The sequence below is a fragment of the Pocillopora verrucosa genome, chromosome 1 (genome assembly GCF_036669915.1).
Source record: "Pocillopora verrucosa isolate sample1 chromosome 1, ASM3666991v2, whole genome shotgun sequence".
NCBI classification, from domain to species: domain Eukaryota; kingdom Metazoa; phylum Cnidaria; class Anthozoa; order Scleractinia; family Pocilloporidae; genus Pocillopora; species Pocillopora verrucosa.
In genome coordinates, this window is record NC_089312.1 from 13,496,278 (window position 1) to 13,507,231 (window position 10,954).

General features: G+C 38.4%; 1 protein-coding gene across 1 annotated transcript; it reads right to left on the minus strand.

Annotated features, from left to right (window-relative positions):
* Positions 1 to 5,532: 5,532 nt before the first annotated feature.
* LOC131786303 (protein DD3-3) lies at positions 5,533 to 10,934 on the minus strand. Its single transcript, XM_059103343.2, has 10 exons — positions 10,862 to 10,934; positions 10,237 to 10,393; positions 9,775 to 9,861; positions 9,193 to 9,514; positions 8,370 to 8,588; positions 7,882 to 8,296; positions 7,535 to 7,591; positions 6,714 to 6,997; positions 6,172 to 6,213; positions 5,533 to 5,936 (listed from the first exon to the last, which is right to left on the minus strand). Exons 2-10 carry the CDS (start codon positions 10,387 to 10,389, stop codon positions 5,632 to 5,634), a joined length of 1,884 nt encoding a protein of 627 aa, XP_058959326.2. The 5' UTR covers positions 10,390 to 10,393; positions 10,862 to 10,934; the 3' UTR covers positions 5,533 to 5,631.
* Between the last annotated feature and the right edge of the window lie 20 nt (positions 10,935 to 10,954).

Genomic DNA, 10,954 nt, shown 5'->3' on the forward strand with positions numbered 1-10,954 from the left:
GCTCAGTTCTGGTGCATCTTGCAGCATTTATTCAATTTAAGAGGGTCTCGATGGGGTGATGACTTTTACGGCTAACGGTAAAAATTCTGGCCAATTAACGGCTAACAGTTAGTATCTTTCCAATGTGGTCACCAGAATTTTTTTGTACGGTAAACTTTTTTTTTACGACTGACCCGACTAAAAATTGACAATTTTTACGTCTGAAGGCTAAATTTTGTGGCTGTTTTATGGCTAACGGTGAACGCCATTGTGACCCTCATCTAAGTGTTCCCTTATTTATTACATAAGCCAAATCCTGTTTCGAATGTCGCAGACAAATTCCATAAAGAACTATCACTGCCTCAATTAAGCAAGCTACATTTAACAAAGTAAGTTTACTTCTTCAGTTAGCGTCGTGGATAAGAAATGTAATCAAACAAACCAAAATCGAAATCAAGGACTCTCATACAAATTCACAACGGGCTAGAAAAGTTGTTCAGTTCTGGCAAATCACCTAAAATGAACTTATGCCTCTGTTCAAGTTATTACTCAGTATATTAGCCTACTTTGTCTGTTTCTCCGTTAAGTTCTTGTTTTCACTCAGAATGTCAATTTTCCTATATTACGTTAAGAGCCAGAATATTCACTATCGCAAAGTTTTGCATACTTTTTTTTGTACTATCATAGCAAAAGGGAACTAAGATCTTGTTCGAAACTAATACGGATTTACTCCACTTGGTCAGTGAAACACTAAATTTGTCCGAACATAATTATAATTCATACATTTAGGGAAGAAATCGCATCATACTGATTGTAAAGTCAACCGTCAAAAGCCCAAACCCGCAGTTAAAGCTACTCTTTTTGAGACTCTCGTATAACGCCCCTTACGCAAGCGCTTGTCTGCTACCTGACTTGGAAAAAAAAAAGAAGAGGAAACTAAACTGGCTTGGGAAAGATTTTAATTAATTTCATAACATGATTTTATAGCTTATACTGGCTTCTTAATTGATTGATTAATACTCACGACTCGGTAACATATTGCAAGAGATCAGTATTTCAGAACACGTCTTACCGTTTATTTCGCTCTCTCCGTTCACAGACAACAGTTGTGGTAGCTTAGTTCGCTCTACTGAAATTATCAGTTCTACCACTCAGTTATATTACCACCTTGAGATCAAATAAACTGAGCCACAATTTGGTAATCAAATTGTTGCCGAGGAAATCACTATGTTAGCAAAAAACTCCCAGAGTGCTGTTTGTTTTCTTCAATACAAACTTGAGTCTTTTTTTTTTGAACAATACAGGCTATTTACACTACTGACAGTCAAAATGTTCTTCTTACTGTTAAGCACTTATATTGCTTATGTTTTTTAATATAAACTTATAATCGTGATTATTGTCCTTTGATTAGAATTGATTTTTTTTGTAACTTGTTCATATTTGCTTTACAATAAGAGAAAAGAAGAAAACTTACACCTCGCGCACACTCTCACATCCATAAAAAGCATATTGACACATGCATACAACTTTTACTAAAGACAAAGAAAAAATTACACTCACGCTTAGCTTTTTAGCTTACAATTTAGCTGACAATTCAGTGTTACAGATGCATCATTGGTTTGAGAGGGAGCCAGTAATTTGAGATACCCGGCACTAAAAGGAGAACAAGGTGCTTTCTTATTTACCTCAGAGAACGTAATAAAGGTTCTCATTTCTTTGGTGTAGCTGTAATGTTCTTCCCTATATAATATATAAGTTTCAGAGATCGTCTAAAGTAATGATGGAGTATTAGGTTGCCACGGAAATCACTATGTTGCCGAAAAAACTCCCGGAGTGCGCTTTCGGTTTTCTTCAGTAGTTTCTATAGTCTTTTTTCGCCCAAATCGTAACTTCTGCTTAATCATAAAAGCGAACGACGGCCTTCAGGACTCTCGACATGATATCACCATGTGATTTGCTCGAAGGGGGCATGACGCGGCACCGCTTGGAAGGAGCCAATAGTAGAGTTTACACGTTAAATATTAAAGTACATGTATCTTCAAACTGCCAGTTTATGCCAAAATCAGTCAAATGATTGTAAGGTAGTAATTAAAATATATTTTAATACTTGGACACTGGTTTGCCATTCTCATGCAAGATTCTTCGAGATTTAGAACTGTTCGTGGCAAGAGGGTAGGCTAAATGAGATCTGAAAGATCACTGAAACCGCTCGGCGGTTAATAGTGAGCTGCGCTTTTAACTGTTGACTGTTTTAATATGTATATCCTTTTTGGTGGTTTGATTTTAGGCAGTGTCATAACTGACCATTAAACCCTGTTGACACCCGCTTATGCTTGTATTCACGTTCGTTAAGTTTTCCGCTGCTCTAATTTTGTTCGCGCTCTGGACAATGATTGTAAAAAAAAGAAAATGGTTGTGTTCCTAGTGAACACTTATTGTGATAGACACTGGAACTGGGTAGGTAAAACTTTGAACTGGGCTTTCAAGTACAATGAAATTTTTGAAGCATATCGGTCTAGTGTGTGACAGCTTCGGAATGACGTGCACTGAGGAACAGCTGTGCAAGATATCCATCCAGATCAAGTGCTTAAAAAGACACTAACCTTGATAATCACACGAAGTATACTGTCGCTCAAGTAAATAGAAGGCATAGGCCTGAAAGAATCTCCCAACACAAATGGCTCCTAAGGAGCCGTATCACAAACTACACAACAATTTGTTAAACCAGCATTGTGTAAGAGTTATAAGAGACTGATAGTCTGATAACGCTCATATGGAGAACAGAGAACCTGCTGGATACATAGATTGGTCAAGTATCCTCAATACCCAAGCAAAAAACTAACTCTATACTGTTTCTCAACTTCAACATGAATCTTTCAACATTCTAAAGTATGCTTAGATTTTGAGGCAGTCGCAAAGAAAGTAGCCATGTACTTTACTCAGCGTTATCACTCATAATATTCGCTCGCTATACCTTTCGAGTCAGTCGATTTGATGGAATTTTGACCATCACTGACAATTTTTCAAGACAGAGGTTTCCAAGAGGGGAAAGTTTTATGCGGTTGCCTTTGCAGTTTTAGCCACGTCACTAAGATGGGTGTCAACAGTCCAAGGAAAGCACTTCTGTTGAGTGACCTGTCAGCAAACTGACACGATTCAAAAAACGACCTTATATGCAGCGGTTATTTTGATCGCCAAATTGAACAGATGCAGACAACAACCCTTATTTGGAGCACATGCCAATGATTTAAGTAAATATTGCATGGACAAATACTTTTGGGGGAGAGAAAAATCAGGAGAAAAAGAAGGAGGGAGGAGTGAGCAACAGATTTTGTTCTGCCTATAGCGGGATAAGATTCCTGTATACATAGAATATTAACTTTCTTATACTAAGTTAACGGCCAGAAGAATCATCGCTGCAAAGTTCTGCAAATGTTGTTTGCACATGAAGTAAAGGGAACTATGATATGATTTGAAACTAATAATTAAGCATTGCTAGAGGTCTTTGAACTACGTTTCACTCCACTTAGTCAATGAAAAATTGATTAAGTTCAAATATAATTCATAAGTCATATATTTAAAGAATTTAAAGCTTTATACTGATTCTAACTCATGCAAAAAGGAAACATCTTCCTAATAGCCCAAATGCACTATAATTTAACAGCCAACCTCAGAAATCGAAAAAAATTTGTCTGTCAACCGTCAAAAATATTCCCCATAGAGATCACCGCATAAAGTCCCATACATTATGGCTCGCCTTATTCTTCCTAACTTAGGAGAAAAATGAATAGATCGGAAGAGTGAAACGACTAAGGGAAGGATATAATTAATTTGAGTTTTATGCACACGGTTCAGTAACATATTGCAAGAGGCCAATATTTCAGGACACTTCTCACCTTTTAACTCGCTCTCTTCGTCTACGGACAACAGTTGCAGTGAGCTTTCAGTCGAAAAGTTGTTAGGTCGCTGTTACTATTCTTTTCAGTTTTCACGCTCAGTAAAATTACCATCTGGTAAAAATTGAGCCCACAAAACTTAGCCAAAGTTTGATATGTAAGTGGTTGCCGAGAAAATTACTATGCTGGCAAAAACTCTCAGAGTGTTTCTGTTTTCCTCCTATGCAAACTTGCCTTTTTCAATATAACAATACATGTTACTTAAAGTACCAACAGTCACAGTGTTCTTCCTACTGTTAAGTACTTATATTCTTATGTTTTTGCAATAGGCTCATAATAATAATCTTTGTTCCCTATTTAGAAGTGTTTTTTTTTTGTTACTTATTCATACTTGCTTTACATTACAAAAAAAAAAGAGAAGTTACACCTTATGCACACTCCCCTATCTTCACAAACACAAAGCACATTGACACATTGACACAATCTCATTAGAGAAGAAGAAAAAAATGACACTCAAGCTTAGCCTTTTTGCTTACAATTGAGCTTACAATTCAGAGGTACAGAGAGAACATTGGTTTGAGAAAGATGGCCGATTTTATTTGCCACAGAAAACGTACGAAAGGTTCCCTTTTCTTTAATGTAGTTGTAACGTTCTTCTCTAGTTGTTAAGTATGTTATAAGAGTATAAAGTATTGATGAAGTATTGGGTTGCCGAGGAAATCGTTATGATGGCGAAAACTCCTAGAGTGAGTATTTAGATTTCTTGAGTAGTTGCTCGAGTCTTGTATCACCCAATTTTTTTTTCTTCAGCTTAATAACATAAGCTAAAAATGGCTTGCATGATCTCGCCTTTGATTTGAAGGGTGGGCATGGTATAGCACAAACAGACATTAATTTTTTTGTGTTCTTCAGTCAAAAGGATGCAAGCGCGAGGCGAGCGCCAAATGCGAGTCACGCGCGAAAGGGGAGAGTGAAAAAAAAAAAAAAAGACTTTTTCCTCTGATGGATAGTATTCGAATTAATTTAGTTTTCTTTCTTTCTTTTTTTTTTACATTGCTGTTACTCTCCCGCGATACATTCACTTATGGCAGATTGGAATGTTTGTTTGAGTCTGTATGAAGAAATAGTACGCATCCCTTAGAATGTGGTATTACGATATGCTTTTAAGCTTTTCAAGACATTCAGGTTCGTATGAAGCAGCTAAAACAAAGATCTCTCTCTTTGGTTCTGCTATGTGTTTTTTTTTTGGGGGGGGGTGGGGGGAGTTTCGATAGCGTAGTATACATTTTTGTGGACTGAAACCTCCCAGGAAGTCGGAATTCTGTTGCTCCAATTAACTGCAGATCTCCGAGATTAAATTACCGGCTCGGTAGGTAGGTCGGTAGATCGGTAGGTGTCTCAACCATCTTTTGAAGCTGCAATGATGATGTTGATCAGAGTTTTCAGCGTTTTGACCTTCATGATGAAGGATATTTTTGAGGTGTTTTTTAATAATGCCGAACAAAAGCGTTCTTGTTATGACATGCAAATGATGTCTTTTGTTATCTCTTTCACGTGTAATCTGTAATCTGATTGTGAGTCTTACTGCAAAAAGTCAAACGATCGACATGCAACCGATTCCTTGTATACAGCCATTATCAAAGGGAAAACAGGGAAATTAATAGAAATACTGTTTAATGGAATCATAAACAATTCACTACAATGTAGGAAAACTGATCTCCAACAGTATTTGCTCCAGTTACCACAGCGAACTACATTAAGTAACGGTGATCTGTCCTATGTGACGGCGGTTGGAGAAGTTGTTATTGCGCGTGCCCATGTAACAGTATGTCCCAGGCTTCGTGATGCGGAAGCAAGGCGGGTTACAAGAGGCTGGGGCGTTGTTCAGTTGAGCCTGCAGATTGTTTTCGTCACCGCATCCAGTGTTGAGGTGAAGATTCAACTTGTCCGCAGAAAACTTATCAGCCTGTTCAACTACTTCAAGAGGCAGGCTCGTACAAGCTTTTGGTTTAAGAGATTGGCATCCTTCCTTTACCCAGCACACATTTGTTCTATCTGATCCTGAAAAGATACAAAAATTTTTATAGGATTAAAATTTCCGGGCGCTGACAGGAGAATAATTTTATCCTGTTCTTATCTCTGTATTTCCTCTCACCTTGACGTGCGTATATCGAGTTTTGGGGGTATGCAGCAAGTTTGGAGCTGATATTGAAGGAAATCCAAATGTTTTGTTCATAGGAAGAATATTTCGTGTTTTATTTAGCGCTAGTAAATGTATTTTATCGAAACTACTCACTTGCTTGTCCTTCGCCAGCATTGTCCGGATTATTGTTGGAGCCTGAAGAAAAGAACGACAACGAAAAATTAACTTTCTGACCCTGATAATTAATATTGAGTGAAGTTAGTCTTATTTTTGAACGTTCAAGATGCACAAAAGAGAATATCTCTTGATATACATTAAAATGTTCTTTTGACTCTGTAATCATAAGCACGTCTTAGAAGACGAATCAAAGGAGGTACAGCACTACTGCTTTTTCGCATCTTGAAAAATTTTCGCTAAATTTTCTAAACCCTCCATTTGTAATCCATGTCAATCGGTGAAGTTTAATTTTTCATTTACAATGTTTTTCTATCTTAAAAATCTGTTTTTTTTGGTGATTTCCCTTGTACTGAAATTAACATGGCAGAAAGTTAGGCAAGTGACCATGACGTGGCTTATGTAACCTTACAACGGGAAATATTGCGTTTCTGGACAAGGCTTGTTGGTTTAAATGTATATGTTTTAGTTGAAGGCGTAACTGTCACCGCCCATAACTATGTTATTTCAAACAGTCTCACCTGACCAAGCGAAGCACAAGACATCATTTCTAGAAACAGTGATACGTTCAGGGGTGAATCGATATTCCATGGCTGGATAAGCCTGAACGATGTTTCCTCTCTTTCCCATTCCTCCGATGTAGAAGATTTTGGAATTCTTGAATCGTTGGGGCAAAGAGCTTCTTGGCTTGAGGTAGATTACTTGTGTTCTGTCCTGGAATGTACGACCCAGTTGAGCGGTGTTCAAGGCCAGTTGAAGCTTGGTTTTGCCGTTAACAGCAAGTGTTGTGGGATTATTCTTTACGCTAAAAAGGCAATAATTTTTCGCGATTTTACTGCTGTTTCTTAACCTCACTTTCATATCACCAATTTAGGGTCAGAAATTTGATTCCAGATGTCAAAAAGAGTTTAAGTCTCTTATAGACTTATTTAAAACTTTTTCTTTCATAAGGATTGCACTTGCTAAGCTACGTATTCTAACTTCATTAGCCCAACACGGTGACAGTTTGTATTTGTCCTTAAATAACTCCCGTGGTCTGTTTGTTAAGATAATCTAAGTTTTGAAAAGTAAAGATTGCACCTGAAAAATCAATAATAAGAAAGTCGTCAGTTAATCAGTCAAGAATGGGACGCCCTTGATGTGTCCGTTCCGGCTTCCAGATAATGTCCTCAGCGTGACAGGGCGTTTTCACATGACCTCATGGCAGCCAGATATTGGTGCATATATTAAAACAATCAAATGTTCTTCGACACTAAAACTCTTTTCCTACGTAAATACTTTCGTTCGTTCCAATAAATTCAAACCGCGTCGATGAAAACGCTTAGTACTCATGTTCACTTACTCATCATTGTTTGAAGCATCAAAACGCCTTGGTACATCGCTTGTTGTGATGTTGTATCTGTCAGTTATTAAATAACAATAATAAGTCGTAGATACAGGAACAGGAAAACAGATCATTATTTAGTGGGAGACAAAATGAAAAAAGTAAAATAAACACCTTGTATTTGATCTGTCTCTGACGCTAATCCGAATGGCGACACTAACACATGTAAAGGGGAGACGCGCACAAATAATGGTTTACAAAAATTTCTGGGGTGATTTAATGCAAGCGGCCTCACGACAACATACGATGGCCTTCTCGAGTCAGCGGCTATTTAAACCCCCACCTATAATCTTGGCTTCCCTCACCTGATTCTCAACACGCATCGCTGAATAGTGTTGGAGGGAAAATGAGGAATCTTCCATTTGTATGAAGAGAACTTCCCGTCCATGTTCATGCCATTGTGATTCACAACTGTGGATGGTGCGTATATCACCTCAGGGGGGTCTGCCAGAACAAGATCTTGCTCACCCTCTCCAGTACCCTGTGTTATCAGATGAGGCTCATACGCCACGCCCTTGACGGTCTTGATGTTGGCGCAAGACTTGGCGCCGGAGGATTTCTCTTTAAAGTTTGTTTTTACTATAGTCCACTTTCCTCCCGCCTGTTCACACGACTCCTTTGTAATGTACTTGGCCACACATTCCGCGCTTGGCCTGTTACGGGGAGGTATTCTTGGACAAGGTTTGTTCCCAGGTTGATTATTCCCCACAATGCACAATCCTGATGGTAAACAAAGGAACGCCATTTCTCTTACTGGTACAGTTATGGTGTTTAGTTATAAGAGACAACTTACCCTTGTCGCCATAGTTAGGACTGTTGAAGTACTTTTTCATCACTCCTTCTGTAGCTCGGTCACTGACCATGATAGCAATGTCCTTCCAGGGGGTGGGGCCCCAGTAGGGATAGTAATCACGTTCCTCTGGCACTTCCAGTCCCCTTCTCTGGCCATTTGCGTTCTGTCTAGTGTAAATTGCACTGTCACCGTTTAGGTTCTGATCAGCGGTAAATAAACCTGTGAAATGGTTGCGAAAAAGTCAAAGAAGGATATCATTGTGAAAGATATAGCTTAGCTAACAAAAACCCTAAGCGTCACGCTGGTAGTTAGAGCCTTGCCATGCAAAATGATTATAGTTTAAAATTATTTAGAAGCCCTTCGGAAGCGTTACCGAATGTTGGACTTAAACAATTTTTTGCCCCCCTCCTCTAGGGCTCCGCTGGACATACTAGTCCCAGATAAAGTTTTATTCTGAGACATCCTCTTTTGGAACAAAGTGCAGTGTTATTGAAATTTACAACTGTAAGAGTAAAAATATAATTGGACCGGCGGATGATAGAAAGTCACAAAACAGTTATCACAGGGGGAACGGCGGGGGGACTTGTCGTCGCTATGGGGGGAATTGATGCTAGTAATGGGGGAAGGGGGGGTGGGGGTCATAAGAATATTACGAGGCCTCGGGGGGGGATTAGGCAAATTTAATCGTGACGTTATAAAAAATCCTCCAGTGACTGGCCCCTTATCAAAGTTTGATCGACCTCAGATTCAAATCTTTATCTGAACGGTGCATGTTTGTGAAAGGAACTTTCTTGTTGAACTACTTATTGAAGTTACATTTTACCTTTGTTTCTGTCCCTGCGGATATAAGCGTGATAATATTCCTTCGGTTCATGCAATCCGCGGTCTTTTTTGATCAAGCGATTTTCTGCTAGATTGGGGTTGAACGGTTGAGTGTTGCGGTTCCCGCCATTGCGAATGGTATGTAGCTGAAAGTCCGAGTTTATATCCGTAACTTTTCCTTGTGGAAAAGGTTGACACATGTATTGCAGTATGACTTGTGTTTCCACTACATCTTCACTCTTTGGTCCCGTTCCATGTTGGTTTGTCCACATAATTTCAACCTCAGTTTTTGCATCCTCTTCACAGCCGCTCATGAAAAATTCCTTCGGTTGAAGAAAAAAGAAAAGCTAGTGTTATATCAGAATTTTTCCTGCTCGGAAACGTGATTTCTTCACCACGCGCACTGCACGTATTTATATCTTCACATGCATATGAAGATAACAATTTCGTCATGGTAACAGACCGGTTTTATTTTTCGGAAGGGCATTTTTTAATTTTCTAACATTGTTAAGGCTGAATTCAATCTGATCCTATAGAGTCTAAAGAATATGCTTTAAAGAAAAAGTTATCAAATATATCCAACCAATGGAAGCTGCCTTGTTTCTTTTATGTTTTCTCCTGGATTGTTACTTCCACTGTCACCAACGTTGTAACCGGCTTTACCATTGTTCTAAAAAAGAGTAATAAAGAAATGGAATAAGATTATAGGAGCAACACTATACAGAACTTCCGGCAAACGACTGTGTGTGTATGTTTTCATTTTCTTATTAATTGGTCCAGGGAATTTATTGTTAATAAAGATGAAACATTCAAATTGAGAAATTTGTCTGTTGGAAACATTCGCAAGAGTTTGGCATGAGATCGATTTTAATTAGCTCTGGCCAAGGAGTACAAGGATTAAAACAAAGCTGTGTTACTTTCCAAGCCTGTGAAGCATTAGAAATCACTGGTATGGTGCTTTAAAAACAAGTTCTTTTTTTCAATTTTTAATCCACATGTATAGCGAGCTGTTCAATATGTAAATAATTGATTCGAATACACCCACCTGAGAGTTGAAAAGCCTGTTAGCATTCCTCACATTTGCCTGGTTCCCGTTCAATCTGTTGTTGCTTCCATGGGGGAAATGAAGGTACATATCACTCGAACAGAAATAAACGAAGGTTGACAAAAAAAAACCGAAGGTGAATATGGCCCGCATATTCCTGACGAAAGAAAAAAAGCAGTTAAGTTAAGATTTTGGTTTTAGCACCGTCTAGTGTGCTAGTACGTTATGTTGATAGGCTCAAAGAGAATTTCACAAACAAAGTCTACGCAGTATAATGACATCCTTAATGAAGCAAACTACATTAGACCAATTAAACTTGTGACTTCGTTCATTCAAGTATTTTCAAAGACATCCAGTCATTTTTCGAGTGGTTTCTTCACTCACAATTATAGATAAGCAATGTAACTCGGGATCAAGGACTCCCCACTATCACAGGGAATGGAAATGTTCTTTAGGTCCGGTAGATCACCTTAAATGGGATATTCGTAAAGAAAAAAAAAACGACAACTGCAGAAACAGTAATAGGATTCGTCCATGAGAGAAAACCACAAACCAAAAGGAAATCTAAATGCAAGACCTTCTTATTAATACACTATTGTTAAAATAAAATTAACAAAACACTTACGTTCAATCGCAGCTTCGCTGGTTTTCAGTATTCGTGCACCTCAACTAAACCTTAGTATTGTGGCCTAAACTCGAATAGTGAAACACCTTCTAT